Here is a 16,374-nt window from a genome sequence, read left to right as displayed (position 1 = left end):
GAGAAACAGCAGCAGACAATAGCCGTAGCCAAAGGACAACCTAGCTCAGCTCAGAGAAGCAGGTGAGGCCAGAGTGGCAGATACCGGTGCACTGCAGGGAATCTCAAGTGATGCTGTGGAATCAGAGAAGTTATGCTGGGAGGAGACCTCCACAGGTCTCTGGTCCAACCTCAGTCAGGTCACCATAATTTTGTCCAACCAAATCTGGAAACTTTCCAAGAGTGGAGATACTGCCACCTTTCTGGGGACCTGTTCCAGTGCTGCTTTTTTACCTTTCTGGTAAAAAAGTAATTCCTGAAGTTCAGCCCGAACCTACCAAGTTTCAGCTTGTTGCCACTGCTCCTTGTTACATCACTTGTTACTATTGAGAAGGTCTTGGCTCCTTTATCTTTGCAACCACCTTCCAGATATTGGTAGGAAACAATATAAGGTGTAAACTAGACATCATGCAACCAGGAACCTCGTTGCATAACAGTCATCCCTGGTATTAAAAATTCTGCTGTTCAGGACTGGTAGAAAGGAAAAGAAAAACAGTTCATTAATCTCACATCTATGATGTTACAGGTTGTTTAGGTGGAACCCAGAAAGTTAGAAGAGGCTTTTCTCTGGCGCAGCTCAGTGTCAGCCATGAACTGCTCAAGTTCATACATGGATATGTAGGGAGAGAGCAAATATTAAAAGAGATAAACCCCAGTAAGAACTCTGCTGCCATGGGGAAACTAACTTTAGAGTTATGGACCAGTGAATCATCTCTCATCATCATAATGGGCCTCAGGCCTATAATTCTCAGCATGACATGACAAATTCCTTCACAAAACCATCACTGAACCTACAAAAGATTCGTTGGTTGTAAATAGCAATTAAGTCATAGAGCAGGTGGCCATCAAAAATAAATTTGGAGTGCATGATCATAATTTCCTTACATATAAATTCAGTAGAATAGATAGGGAAGATAAATAAGAATAAGCCTGCACTGCCTATGCATGCTTTGTTTCAAAAGAAATTGAACCCCAAAGAATATGAGACTCTTTAGTGTGGACTGCAGTGGTAAGGAAACTGTATGGGAAAGACGCCCAGAATTTCTGACAGAGATGTGCAGTGTCTCTGGAACATGCAAAGTAAAGAAGCAAAAGCCCTTCTGTAGCTACCTGGATAGCCCCAAAGTGAAGGGTAAGGAGAAAACTTTTCTTCAAATGTTTGTAGATATAATGTAGCATCAATGTGGAAAATGGATTTTTAAAAGAAGAGAGAGTTTTTCATATAAGTAAGTAACTGAACCAGGAAGGAGAAAGTGGCTATGCAAAGAAGATGGGGTCAAACCTAAAAATATTTGCTAAAATTAAATAAATATAAACCATATATTAATAATAGTCCTCAACCAGGAAAATGATAGTGAAAAGTGTAGCAGAGGACAGAAGCATAATGAATATGAGGGTACAGGAACTGCCACACCTGATTTTAAGGCAAAACATACATTAATGTGATGAAACTAAGAAAACAAGCTAAGACCTGAATTTTGATGGATTTTTTAAAACGATAGTAATTTTTATTCTTAAGAAAGCAACAAAGAGTTACAGAGTTTCACAAAATAACAGGCACTGTTCAGATAAACTTCACTGTATCTGTACTCACTCAGTTTTGGGAGTTGCAGGGCCATCAAAAAATTCCTTCCTTCAACCCAGACTTAGGATACATGTCAGTAGGTCACCTGCCCTTTCAACCCTTAAAAATTATCATCTGCCCCATGTTACTGTATAGCACCAATTGGGAATTTCCAGAGTCTTTCTCAAGGAAATGCCTTTATCCAGAAAACCTCTGGTTTTGGCAGCACACCCCAACTTCTTTCATTCCTTTGCCTTTTTACCTGTCTCCTCTTGTCTCTCCTCACAACACCTACAAAGAGGCAGGTCTCTCTATCCAAACTCATTATCTTTTCTGTTTCCTGTCTTCTCTTGTCTTGAGTATTTTTGCCCTGCTCTGACCTTTCTGATTTCCATGATGCCTTAATTTCATTTCCACTTTTCCAGTGAGAGGAAACACTGCAAAATACATCAGCTTGGAGTGTGTGGAGTATTGCTCTTGCCCCTCACAGGACTTGTGGACAGCACAAACAAGATTAAAGTCATGAAGATCCAGAGTGTGGGGGCTGGATTGAGAACAACCTCAGTGCTCTGCTGGAACTGGATCCCCTTTTCCAGTTCAGACCCTGCCAAAACAAAAGACTATTTTGAAAAACACCAAATGCTCAGTTTCTTCTAATCAAATTCCTCAAGCTGAAATTTAGCTAAAGTTTTATTGGCCAAATTACAAACTTAAACCAGGAGCTAGGAACTTGCTGAACCTAAACTGAAGCCTCTCACCTTTTAAACAAGCCAGCATTGTGCTCACCAAGATACACAGGGCAGGAAAATTCAGTTCCTTACAGCTCCTAAATCTTCTGCTGACTCTGCTAATGGGCAGGACCATCAACACTGAGCTAGCTTGGCATGACCCTTAGATTAATAAAACTGCATCTGACACCAGCCCACACCTCTCCACTCGTGGTAAGGGTGAGATGAAGTGAGAAGCAGCTCCCTGCTGACATTGGCCAGGTGGGTATGCAGAGGTGGAAGTGTGATCTCCCCTTCCCTGTACAGCTTTGCCTCTCCCATGTCAGGTTAACCAGACTAATCTGAAGATGGCTGTGGATTTTCAGCTTTCACTGGATGTGCTGAAGGTTATTTAATCAAATTTACAGTTTACAGAAATACAGCTATATATTCACAGGAGCAATATGTCTCTCTGTGAATGAACACCCTCTGTCTCTCCAGCATGCTCTGTAGGAACACCAGAAGGAAAATGATCCAATCTCCTGGATGTCCTATGCACACCCTGGCTGATCCCAAGAGGCAGAGATTGCAATATTCCTAACTCTGACCATCAACCATCATATTTCCAAAGGTTGCATCCCCCTGTAGTGTGACTCAGGCACCTCCTGTGCAGGGAAGAAGCAGGATCTGTCGCAATAAGGCTGGAACTGAAGTCATGCTATCTCCAGGAGCAGGGAGGGATAAGAACAAAATCCTCTGGAACTGACAGAAGGAAGCCAGGAGCAGAATAGCAGTGGTGCTGGTACACTGGCACTAAAGGTAAAATGAGCCAAATTCACACCTAACATAGGCCAAAATTTCAGGGCAGCCACAGCAGTTTACAGCAGCTAAGTGGCTGATCATGTGAGAGATTGTTCATAGGCTGAAATTTTTCATGGTTTCCTGCCAGCCTTGAACACAGACTTATTCTAAGACCTTATTATTTAAGCAACTTTTTTTCCACCCCCCTCAAATTATCCATAAAATTATGTGGCTCCATTTAGTACCCAGCATAGATACTGGCACCCAATTTTTGGACATGCATTTGCAGATACTGCAGTCTGCAGATACAGTTACATGCTCAGCATCTTTGAAAATCAGGTACATGATAAGTGAAGAATGAGGCCCTGATGTAGAGACCTAGGAATTCTAGGTCTCTTAGGAATTCCTAGAGGCCTAGGAAGTCTAGGAATTCTGGCTGTATGTTTTCACATCTGTCAACTTTGCTGGGTAAAAGAAGGTGATAATATTGAGCAACTCATGTTATATGGAATGTTTTGAGGACAGGTGAGTTTTTGTAAGCAGCTTGAAAGGATGGCCAGTTTGTTTTTGTGCAGTGGCTTAAGCCTCAGGATGAAGGATCAGAGCATTTGGTTCTAACTGCTCCTGGCCCAGCTTAGGTTCCCTGTGTTCATTTCCTTCAGCTCCCTCTTCATAAACCTGGGATGCTACTTGCATTTTCTGCAGGATATCTGTGCAGAGAAGTTTATTTTCATGTCTAAAGCATTATGAGACTTCCCAGAAAGGATCTCTAGGGGCAGAAAACAGAGCAGCATTAAGAAAAAAAAAAAAAGTGCTTCTCCTGTTCCCGGGACCATTCCACAGTCCTCACAGCTCAGACAGTATGCTCCTGAGGGTGTGTGTCTGGAGACTAAAAACATCCTCATATGGTTAAAAATCTCACAGGCACCACTTAAGCTGCAAGTGTAGACAAGGCAGAGCTGCACTCAGGGTGGTTTTGGTCACCACCCAATTCATGCCTTTGATTACCAAGCTCTCAGCCCAGGTTCATCAGCAGCCTCTCTGGGTAAGAGAGGGCTCCTTCTTGCACGGCCACCTCATCCCAGGTCTGCACCAAGATTGAGGATGGCAAGTGTGGCATGTATCCATCTGCTTGAGCTAGTTTTCACCTGACCAGCCCAGGTGAGAAGGACAGTGGTCCAGGCCAGCAAATATCCTGGCTCCCAGAGAGGTTCTCCTGCCTGAGACAGAGAGATGAAAGCCAGACCTCAGTCCTGAGCTCACACTTCTGGCTACAAGCTTAAAAAAGAAAGGGGGTGAGTCAGCATCCTGTGGCTGTGCAGTGGCTGGAAACTGTCCTAAGCTGACAAATAAATTTATGGCCATTTCAGAGGAATCTCACCCACCACCACATCCATGGCATTTCAGACTAGCACCACTGATAATGGGTTCAATTAGTGTAATGAGACAGACACTGCTGGTAACCTGCCTGTTTTCTCTCATCTGTTACCTCAGCAAGCCCATTCTGGTTTAAGTTAGTGTATTTATTAAAAAATAAACCAAATCCTAGCCACTTTTCTGCTGTGTAAAAAAAGAAAAGTTTCTCTGCTCCAGCCCATTTAACTGAAGCAAACATTACCCATACTGTTACTGAATGGGTTGCTGAATTACTTTTCTTTTATGAGAAAGAATATTATTTCTTTGACATCTTGTTTTCAATTGCTTACAATTAGAATTTGCAATTTACAACTGCAAAAGTGATTTGGTAAGGCATTCTAAAAATGACTTCAAATATTCTTTAATAGCTTTAATGAATTTTCAGATAAAACACAGAAAGTTGTTACCTTAAAATATAAAAGGTCGATTGAGTCTCTAAAATTGTTTGCTACTTGGTTACTTCTAACAAAGAGCAAGTTTGTTTGCTTTGGTTTGGTCTGAATGCTCCCATGAGCTCAGCTTTAGGCTTGCACTCAACTAGGTGTGCTTGCCTGAGTCAGGGTCCTAAATGATGGTCTGTGCCTGCGCAGTAATTCCCGAGTTTTCACTGGAGTTCTAATTAATTCACATAATTTTGGGGCGTCCTTTTCTTTTGCCCCCGTCTCAGAGCAGGTTAGCAGTCCCTAGGTCTGCCAGGCAGGAGGGCATCTACTTGTGCTCCAAGAACTCGGCTTTCCAGACAAAACGAAGGTGTTTCAGACCTATGTGAGCTAAGTACATTAACTGCTCTTGCCTCTCTCAGGCACATGGTACAGGAGCAGCAGCCTACCTTCAAGGATGTGAAAATGCTGATTTCAAGTAAGATCCTCATTGCTTTCTTCAAGATGCTGTATTAAACCAGGAACAGAAACAAACAGAAAGCATGTGGTATTAGTAAGCAGTGGATGAAGTTTTAACAAATTAATGCAGGAAAAAACCGATGCAGATGTTTCAAATGCAGCTGGGGAAAAGCCAATTTTGTACGTCCAAAGGAGAGTTGGAAGCAACAATCTTTACACCTGAATTCCCAAATCTTCATCTCAAGAGCCCTGAAGGGAGCATGGCAGAGGGGAAGCAAGTTGTTCAGACTCTGCGCTTGAAAGTAGAGACCAAAGTCTTTCGAGTCTGCTCCCGAGATTCGCTCATGCCCGTCAGCAGCACGGGCTCCGTCCTGTGCTCCACCTGGTAGAAGGGACAATTCCTCAGGTGCTCCGACATGCTCGGGCTGCCGCTGCACTGCCAGTTGTGAACTCTGGAGAACAGGCTGCTGAACTGCCAGATCTAATGCAAGAGAGGGGAAAGGAATTGGGGAGAGGAAATGAGGATTTAAAATACCTGTCTGTGCTTACAGTGGGTGTGCATTACTCACCCTGGACACTCTAATGAACATCTGATTGTGCAGGCCTGGCATAGCAAGTGAAAATGGGGTCTGTATTGTTATGTACCTCGTACTTGCTGGTTTTGCTGCTTTAGTTATCGCCTGCCATTTTTAATGGGGAAGTATCCTACAGTTCGGTGTCAATCCAGAGCAGGGTATGAGGAAATTCAGGATACCTGACCACTGCACCTGTACAGAAAACTCCATCACATGTGCAGTGTGATCCCAGGTGTCTGTAAAGCAAGGGGACCACAGCATGCCTTTGTATCTCAAAGACACATATCTCAAAGAAACATGACTTCATAAGGACCTTCCAAAGCATCTATTGGCACCTACAAAGCAATTAACATTACAACACTGCTGTTATTCACCCCACCCCAGAAAAGTCTGGGAAATCTAAGGTTGAAGTTATTCCTAGAGGACGTATAAGCTCATAGAAAATAGAAATGTGCTGTTAAACTTCTCCGATTCTGTTTGCAGTGATATCATGCACCATTTAATAATATATTAGCATGTAGTGATATGACTGTGATTAAGTGACTTTAATATTTGCTGTATACCATTAAATCAAGTTAATTTTTAGTCAGAGTAGATTTCTTCTCCCTAAAAATGTTTCTTCCTTGCTTAAGATTGCCTGACCCTCTCCTAGTCCTAAGTGATCATAGCTATTACACACAGTAGTACAGAAATTTGGAATAATTACGAACAATGTTTTCAAGCAGAGTCTCTGCATTGGAAACAAGATCCCTGTGTGGCCAGTACAGAGAGCTAAAATGAAAAGGGTTAGACAGTCCTTAAATTCAATGCTGCTGGTTTGAAACTGAGCTACAATAACTGAAGTTAGTTGTTGTATGATTGGGAACTGGAATATCTTCCTTTTACTGATGGAAGCCACATCCTCCAGTAAATTATTTCAGTGGCTAATTCCTGATTTGGATTGGGCTAATTCAACTTGCAGCCACCAGACTTTGTTACGCAGATTTTGAATTCACCACGTTTCATGTCTTTTTTTAACAGAGAGTGCTTTATCTTAATAAGGAGTCATTAATTGATAAGCTTCTATTTGATAGGAATCAATAGGTAGATATCTTCACGGCTCTGCTTGGAAGCCAGATCCTTACATAATCTCTGGGAGTTTTTCCTGGATCTCTAAATTATTTGTTTCTAGGTCTTTGTCTTGTCATCTTGGTTAGGCTGAAGTCTCATGCTACTCTTCTGAACAGTTTTATATAACAGTGGACTTGTCACTGTTAGGTTAATCATTGGACTTGATGATCTTAAAAGTCTTTTCCAACTTAAATGATTCTATGACTCTATGATTCAGTGTCAGAGCAGCTGCAGGGCTATCACCTAAAGAAATCCCCGTAAAAACTAATGTTCAACTAGGACTTAGACTAAGTTGTGTCTAAATATTTCTTTCTAAACAACCTAAACAGCCTATAAGAGTGGTAGTGTTCCAGCACAAACAGTGGGAGACCAGCTTTGCAGAAGGTAGTTTTCTATCCCTAAGCTGCTTCCTCACTCATAGTAATCCTATGAAAACTAATTATGAAAGCCCTTGGAGACTGATGTGAATGCCTGAGCACCTTTCACAGACATTTTTCTTCGATCTTTACCTTTTTGGCATTCTAAAGCATTTTGACATACCCTAGATTGCCTTGTAAATAACAACAAAAACAACAAAAAAGTATGAATTTCAAGTTCTTCAAAAATCCATGTGTAATGCTTAAATATCAGGAATTCTTAGTTCTCAGTGCCTAGAAATGGTGCACATGCAAATGGATTACCCAAGATGAGCTTGGGTGGGGACTTTCAGCTAGTCAGAAAATGTCTAGTTACACCTTCATCCTTTTGCTAGATGTACTGCACTCTACGGCCCTGGCCCCTGACAACAAAGCCCTCTGCAAATTCACAACCTCATGAACCTCCCCCATATAAATGTCTGCATGTTTATATGCAGCTTTTCTCACCATTCTTGTGTTTTATCTGAAGAGAACTCATGACTCTTTTTCCCAGTGTCACAGTCACTTGCCTTTTTGCGAGCTTTCCACGAAGTACCACCGTGGGAATATCTTTTTTTCTCCCAGACCAGCAGGACCATCCCCCTCTCTTGAAGAAGAGTGGCACAGATGTCCCTCATGAGCACTGACACTTGTGACAGCTGAGATAAACTGAAGCTGTCCAGGAATCCCGCAATGTACTTGAGCACTTCCACTGGGAGGCTGCTCAGCAAGTCCTTGTTTTCCCCTCGACTATCCACTGTGGAATTGCACTTTCCCGGTTCAGCAAGAAGCGTGTCCACCTCTGGCTTAATAGCAAATGTCTTGAGAGGCTTGCTGTAAATAACCTTGGCCTTAAGTCCCTCAGGGCGGAAGTGATTTTGAACAAAAGGACATCCCAAGTAGGCCAGCGGGCAGCGATGCTGGAACCATCCATCCAGGCATGACTGGATATCAGCGTGCACATTTTTGAAGTGCGATGGGAACTCGTCCCTCCTAAAGAAATGACTGCAAGTGAACGTGAAAGCTGAACTGCTTTTGTTGTGTCTTCTGGTTACACACTCAGTGTAGAGTTCCATGTGCAGTTCTGGTGGGCTGTTTTCATCCAGAATATCTGCTAGAACTGCGCTGGAGGAGAAGGGCTCCAAAGGAAAGCTGTATGTCTGTGTTGCAAAATCCATAAAGAGTCCATCAATACCTCTTGCTTCAGAAATCTCATGGCCTTTCAGCTCTTTTTCCAGAGCACACAGTAGTGTGGCTTCAACTATGTTTGTCTTAGGTAGTTCTTCTATGTTTATTCCCAGTTCTGAGGTATCCACTGACTTGTCTGAAGTTGGCACCTTGTGGCCCATTGCATCTCCTAGTCGTGCTCTTTTGCCACAGTAACTAACTGGCACTTTGAAGGTGTAGACAGTCTTCACCTCCTGGGCTTCCAAGTTCCCATAGACAAAGTCTTTTTCTCTGGGAGTGCAAGCAGCCATCTGGCCAAAGCGGATGAGCATTCCCCCATGATGTACCAGATACATGTTGTAATCAGCTACACCGACTTCCTTCTTCAGCCTCTCCAGGACCCCTTCTTGCCAGGGAGCCAGTCCATTCAGTTCTCTATTTGGTGTTACTTGTTCAGACTTTTGGCCCTTTCCCTCTTCTGCACCATCAGGTCCTTCCTTTGCCTTCTCTGTGGAGCTGGCAGCACGAGGGGCTGATGCTGTTTTCTTGGAAGCCTCCTCTGTCTTTCGTCCTGTGCTGGGTGCTGAGCCCGTTACCTGGCAAGCCAGAAGCTCTTTGCTGAAAATGTTCTCCCAGGTTTTGTAACTCCCCAGATCCATTCCCTCTTTGTCCTTTGCCAAATCTTCCCGCTCACGCTGGCTGAGCTCAGACTGGTCACTGCCCTCTTGGGAACTACAGGCAGCTCCCCCCACAGCACCCGCTTCACCACCCATGGCTTGATCCATTAGTTCTTCCAGTTCATCCTTTTTCCTCCACTCTGGAAATAATTCAGCTATTTTCAAAGTCCTGAAAAGTATCTTCTGGTCTCTGAGTGCCAAAGCTATGTCCAGACATTCTTCATTCACGGTCTCTTTCATAATATTCTTGTGCAGGGTTGTGTCTGAATCCACATTTGGCCAGCGATTCCACTCCATTGAGCAGCAGACAACACTGGCTGGACAGACCTGGAGGTGTTTCCCCAGCTTAAAGCGGGCCATGGAGAAAGGGCAGCCATAGGCTGAGTTGAGGCAGGACACCTGCTCCAAGGGGCAGAGCAATTTGTGCTCCTCCTCCTTGCACATGTGGAAGGTGGCCCCACAGTGGAGGCGGCAGCTGATCACCATGCAGGACACGGAGACCTCAATGGGTGCGTGGCAGTGCCGGCTGAAGCACTGCTCACAGTGCCTGTGTTGCCCAGGGGGAGCTTTCTGGGCCCGGTGCTGTGTGTGGCAAAGACAAGAAGACAAGAGTTATTGCCCGAAGGAGCGAGGACGGCCACAGACCCTCCATGCCCACACTTGGTTTCCACACATGGGGTGCTCACACGCACTTCTAGTGGGAATAAGGCTGTGAGAAAGTGATACTGCCAGCTCCATACAGTCACGTACCACCTCTGATCCCCACGGTACAGCATGGCCTGGTAGCAGCACGGACATAGATAAGGTCTTTACTCCTTAGCCCAGGCAGCCAGGGTATGAGCTGTTTTCTGTCCCTATATTTCACCAAGCTGCTGAAATCAAGACTGCCAGGGGCACAGTGAAGGAGCATCCCACTTCCTCAACACAGAGCAAGAAAAATGACATTCCTTTTTCCTATCTAGATGTGGCCTAGGCATCTTCTCATCTCCCCACAAAGACATGAATGTTGCACAAATGAACCTCCCTTTGCTCTACACCAGCAAGGTCAAGAGTGAGGATTATCTTCAGGATCCCAGTTCCCAGTGTGGAAAACTGGGTAAGAGCTAATCTCCTTGGGCTTCTTTACTCTGTTTTCCTGACTTACTCTTACACTTCAGTTGTTGGATTACAGAACTAAAGGCTGCTCAGTCATAACTTGGAACTACTTCTTTGGACACCTTCAACTGGATCTGTAACTTGGCCCAAAGAAGACCTGCTGCAAGTAGCAACCTCCCAACTTTTGACTTCCTGCTCCTTACTATAGGAGCTGCATTCCAGCCTCGTTCTGGAATCATTGCGAATCTTTGTGAAAGGAAAAAAGCTAATGATAAGGAGGAACTTGAGTTTTGTTTCCAAATAGAACCCAGAGTGCTTTTCTTTTTATGTGAAAATAGGAAAAAGATTTTTGACAAATCTTCCCACCACACATTTCATGCAGTAGGAACTACCATAGGCCAAATAGACTCTCACTTGGCGCTGAGAAAAGACAGATATTGGTAGTAAAATAATTTAGACTTTGTTTCAGTTTTCCTAGGGTTAAAGAAAACACAATAGTGTTTACCTAGATGTGTTTTCTTTTGCAACCCCAGGCTTAAGTGACCTAGCCCTGAGGAGAGCTGTGCTGCTGTGGAAGTGGGCTCAGGCTCCAGGGGAAGAGATGCTATGTGAAGAGTGTCCTCTCTGTTTCTTGAAGGTATTCTCTTAACTTTCTGTCTTTCACACTTTTACACCCTGGCAGAGGAAGTCATGAACAACACCGGAGAAGGAAAGATGCCTGGGAAAGGCAGTGCTTGTGTGTCCCTGCACTAAATACCAACACTCATTTGAAAATTTGATGTGCATTAATTGCTCAACACAACTTTGTTCCATCTTTTGCAATTTCCAAAGCTGATCAATACCTGCTTACACCTCCTCATGAATCAATCCCATTCTCTCTTGGCCCTGCAGAGTAAAGGAACACATCGTTGGTAGTCCCTTTCCTCAGAGACAAACTTACACTCTCACGTATAAGGCTCAGGGAAAGAGCTGAAGACAGCAATGCTGAAAGTAAAACTTTGTTACTTCCCACTTTAACATCCCTGCCTTGCCTTGGGAAGCACTGGCTTCTGCAGAGAGGTGACACCAGGGCACTGGCCAGGGTGGCCTCAGCCACACCAAGCCCTTAAATACATGTGCTTTGGGGCGGCACCTGTCCTGCTTTAGGCTGTTGAGTTACATCTACTTTTATGCAGCTCAGAGAAGCAGGAGATACAGATGGATTTATTTCACACTGGTGGCATCCTTGCTGCTCTCATTCTTGTAGCATTTTGCTGCAAATATAATCTCTAAAAATAGTCCCAGCCATGACTTGCATAAGGTCAGAGGAAGGCTGGGTACATTACACTGCAATAAAAACGTGACTTTCACTTTGGAAAGTGAACAATACTTTCCACTGCAAAAGTAACTCTTGGGGAGAAATAATTGATTAAAAAAAACCCAAACCACTACATCAGAGGCATAGGCCTTATTGTTCTCCAAAACACAGAAAGGACTGATGGCAAAGTTTCTGGAGAGGAGCCTGCTTTCACATTGCTGTATGCTGAAATAAACCCCATCCAAATCATGGTAGAGAAAGAAAATACATGCTTTGTTTATGAAAAGTGACCATATCACAGCATTCAGATGCAGAATCAGTCTTCCTCATTATTCAGGCATTTTTTAGTTTAGTTTACCTCATCTCTAACTTGTATATGCCGTTCTTTTCAGACAAAAGATATCTATGCTTCTTTTCTCATTGTCAAATCTGTGAACATAGAGGACAGGAAGTAGGGACAGAGAGTTTTATTCTGATATTTATCAGGGCTTGAATGCTTCTTCTATTCTGACACGACAGTAATCAGGAGCTCTGTATTTTAATTGATAATTAGTTAGCTCTGTGGTTTAATTGATGATATTATTGCACATAAACAAACTACAAGCTTTCAAAACACTCAGCAGAAAGTTTGCAAATTTTGCCTCAGTAGGTTTGATAGATAACATCCAGAGGCAGGTGACACGCAGATATGTCAGGTGACAAAACATTTCTCTAAACATGTATAAACTTACAGATTCCCTGCAACTTGCAAAATGTCTCAAGGTCTGGGTTAGGAAACAAAAAAAACCAAACCAGAAATAATTACTTCAATCATGTTCAAGCTACTGTGTAAACAAAGAATGCACATTACAGTCCACAGTCTGTCCACTTTGGTAAATCTTTATTTTTAGACCATCATGACAGCAAATCAAGTAACGTTTAAAAATATACAGCTGCTATTTTAACTGCAGCTAAGTCTGTGTCTGGAGTGGACCTGTTCCGTGATAATAACGTACAGCTTATAAGCCAATTAAAATTTATTTTCAGGAGATATATATTTAATTAAGTCGCAGACAATGAGCCAAAATAATAAAAGTGTTTTCTCATTTGGCATGTGCTACACGTGACTGATCATTTGACATACTAAGGTCATACACTGTACCTGAGCTCCTTGCACAGAATCAAGGGATACCTCCCAGTCTGAAGAAACATCAAAAAGGGCCACCAGAAACCCAGATAAAGGACCCTAAAGAGTGCCTCTGAGATGAGATTCCAAATGAACATAAAACAGTCTTTCTAAATTTTACAACATGATAACAAGCTCCTAAAAAAATCTCATGGAAGTTGACATCCAAATGCTGGAGCCAAGAATGCTGAAGTTATATATAATGTTACAACAGACAGAATGGGAATACTTTCAGGGAAGTGTATAGGGCATATAGGCAATGTTCTCTATTTCTTATAATCCTTCTTACCTAGTATAGAGTGTTTATCTCATCTTTATCATATTGAAATCTTGAGGAGAATACAGTTATTAATTTTCTTACAGTATAAAAATTTTCATTTCAGTATATTTACTATCTTAGATCTGATCATGTTCACAATAATGAATCTATCTTTGCAGTACTAGAGGTGCACTTGAGGTTGAAAAATACTATTGCTTCTATTTGGCAGATGTAAAATTAAAGTTTAGAAAGATGAAAATATATAGAATTAAATATGGTATTTTATACAAATACGTAAATATACATGCCAAGCATAGAGATGCTCAGGTTCTGATGTTTCACTTGCAGTTGCATGCCTCCTGCATAAAAACCCTGGCAGAGCCAGCTGTAGAATCACATTTTCTAGGACACCAAGTAAGTCTTCTTAAACTAGTGATTTTCTTTTCCTTTCATGCACTGCTCTTCCTCAATCACTGCTTGCTTAACAACCTTGTCAAGAAATCAAGCTTGGGTCTCCTTTTGCTAAACAGATATTTTTATTTCTTAGAGCTGAGGAAAAAATCACTATGCCATTGGAAACCATACTGTACTGCATTTGTACATGAATCTCGGCAGCCCAAGATTTCTTGAGTCCTCTCCTTAGATACAAAATAAAAAGCAAATCCAGGATTGCCACCACCTAGAATCACAGGGCCCTCTAAATAAGTCAAACTCCCCACTTGAACACCCACAGCAGGGACAGTACAGCTTGAGTGACCCCCTGGCACTCAGTACTGTGGGTCACTGTCCTTCATGGTGCTCCTGCTTTGCAGTTGCCATTTGGACTGATCTTGCACACACAAGTTGCCAGCCAGGCTTTAAATGAGGCAGGCAGTGAGTAATGGTATGGCTCAGGGGAGGTGGAAAGGGACAATTAAAGGTGTAGATGAAATCTTCATCAATAACACTAATAACATTCCAGTGAGCGTGAGCAAGACCTACTTTTGAGGTGACCTTGAACAAGTTCACATGGATTTCACAGCGGCACTTTGATTACAGGGCAATGCCGGTGAACTTCAGATCCTTAGTATAAGATGTGAGGAGGGGTAAGGTTTTCTGTGAAACAACTGACTTGTTGGATAAGCCCAACAACAAAAGGATGAAGATGTTACAATTAGGGAGCTACTGCCTGTATTTTCTACCTGGAGATCATCTGGATGAGGCTGTGGTGTTTCATGGTAATAACCACTATTTCAGAGTTACTGAACAGGTTGGAATTGCTTTATACTGCCAAAAATAGGCTTGAAAATGTCAGGAATGAAGTAGATCCACAGTACACTGCATCAGTTGGGCAAAGAATTCAATCCATGCTCCTTGCTTTTCTTCTGGAGAATGCCTGTTGCTGAGGTTCTCACAGCAGCACATCAGCTTCTCCTCAGCTCCCTACACTCCACATGCAGGACCATGGAGATCAAGAGAAGCTGTTGCACCATGAGGCTTCCCCCTCGCCTGGAAAATCTGTGCTGCACACAGGCAGTAAAGTGGCACCAAAATTTGCTTGTGCAGTTTCTGACTGGTGAAATGCATTAGAGCTGTCACAGGAGGAGCAGAGAGACTTCAGAGTAGTGAGGCACAGGTAACACAGGGCACTGCTGGTGGGAACCCCACACTGCACTCCCCACTAAAAGACCTGGATCCGCAATGTTTCTTGCTCCTCCCTACCTGGTGCAATCTAGCCACAGCTCACCTGAGAGAAAGCCACCCAAAAATTCCAGGCACTGAAATGGTCCCCTGGGCTGGTGGCATTGTGCAGAATAGCCCAGCAACAGCATCTTGTGCTGGGCATGTTGGGGAGTCATGTGGGAGACAGGCAGAACAGCAGGCTGTGACATGGAGCTGCTCTGCTGCTCCTCAGACATGTCAGTGCTATCCTTGGTAGACACACAGTCAAGCAAACTTTCACTTTGCATGGGTAACTAGGAAATGGGTTTGGTCTTGGTTTGAGTTCAACAAGTGCTTTAAAATAATAGTCCAATTTTGTTGCAGTTTGAGAAAAAAAAAGGTGGGGGTGAGTAATGGTCCAAACCATGTTTTTTTCTCTTTGGGCTCAGGTTCTATATTATGCTCTGGTAACAATCTCACTAACATACTTTTCTGAAAGGTGCCCAGCATAAAGAATCTCAGAGCTATTGGTTAAGATCTAAATAATAAAATAAAAGAGATTAATGAGTAAAAATTGCTGAGCAGTCACAAGACTAAATGGTACAGCAGTACCTTTAACTCTTGTAATTCTTCATCATTCATTCAGTGTAGATTGCCAACATAAAGTTTGCAGTCTCAATCTACAAAACGAATTTGATTTTAAGTCTAAGCAGTTCTGCCATGAGATTGCTCTTGCCTCTCCTCTGACCCTTACTGTATCTCCTTGTCTTCTCTGAGGTTCCTGAAAATAATAGAAATTAAATTTTTGATTTATCATCTGACCTGCTGCTGAAGCTCCCATCTTACAATCAGCATCTTAGTTTTTTAAAATCCTGCATACAGTGCTGCAAACTACAGCTAATTCACTGAATACATTATGGAAGGTTTTTTTTTTTAGAGTAGTATGTCACAGAAACGCTCAGAGTTACCAGCTGCCTCTGTTCTAGAGTGTCATTTAAGACAGCTCATGATTATTCTGTTTCATCTTAATTACTAAGGCTGTTTTGAAGATATCTTGATTTTCATAGCTCACTACAGTAACAATTACGTTGCATAACGTTTGTCCAAAAAAGACTCCAGCTCTATTCACAAAGCCTTACCTTGATCATAGAGTCCCTGTGCACGTACCAAACACTTCTCTCCCGGTTGTGCTCAGCTGGGCTGAAGTGAGGTGGGTGAGGGAGAACTGCAAGCAAAGAAAGAGAAGAGAACAGAAGGACACGGAGCAAGCCCTGGCAGAAATATCGAGTAGTTTTGGGATGTTAAAAATAAAACCTGTGCATGTGACCATGTAGCTCAGCTTACAGAGCTGTCTCTTCCACTGTATTTGTTAACACTGTCACTCCTGGAGTGATACTTCACAGACAAGTAGAGAGGAAGAACAAATAATACTCCATGCCCCCTGTATGACAGAAAAAGATCAAACCCGTTCCCCAGCCCTGCATCAGCTCCCAGCTGCTCTCTGATGGAGGTTTGCCCTTTACAACTTGCCCCCCTTGGTGTCCACACCAGTTTGTGGTTTCTGCAGTTGGAATTGTCACCCAGTTCCCATTGTCACCAGACGTAGCAGCTGGCACAGACAGCAATGG

The 16,374-nt window shown here is 42.9% G+C and overlaps 1 protein-coding gene across 2 annotated transcripts; it reads right to left on the bottom strand.

The window, feature by feature from the left end:
* Window positions 1-1,520: 1,520 nt before the first annotated feature.
* On the bottom strand, window positions 1,521-15,968 carry FBXO40 (F-box protein 40). Of its 2 annotated transcripts, XM_032098700.1 has the most exons (4): window positions 15,886-15,968; window positions 7,976-9,871; window positions 5,356-5,846; window positions 1,521-2,206 (listed from the first exon to the last, which is right to left on the bottom strand). In XM_032098700.1, the coding sequence occupies exons 1-3, from the start codon at window positions 15,892-15,894 to the stop codon at window positions 5,649-5,651; spliced, it is 2,103 nt and encodes a 700-aa protein (XP_031954591.1). In that variant the 5' UTR covers window positions 15,895-15,968; the 3' UTR covers window positions 1,521-2,206; window positions 5,356-5,648. The 2 variants fall into 2 exon arrangements, with proteins under 2 accessions (XP_031954591.1, XP_031954593.1); XM_032098702.1 differs by lacking the exon at window positions 1,521-2,206 and having other exon boundaries at window positions 5,763-5,846; window positions 7,914-9,871.
* Window positions 15,969-16,374: the final 406 nt, after the last annotated feature.

The sequence above is a fragment of the Corvus moneduloides genome, chromosome 2 (assembly GCF_009650955.1).
Source record: "Corvus moneduloides isolate bCorMon1 chromosome 2, bCorMon1.pri, whole genome shotgun sequence".
NCBI classification, from domain to species: Eukaryota; Metazoa; Chordata; class Aves; order Passeriformes; family Corvidae; genus Corvus; species Corvus moneduloides.
The sequence above is the reverse complement of the archived record's forward strand: the minus strand, read 5'-3'. Positions and strand labels throughout refer to the sequence as shown.

Coding starts and splice junctions, on each gene's coding strand:
- FBXO40 (XM_032098700.1), bottom strand. Junction 5,847..7,975: donor CGTGGAAAGCTCGCAAAAAG/GCAAGTGACTGT, acceptor CTCTTGCATTAG/ATCTGGCAGTTCAGCAGCCT.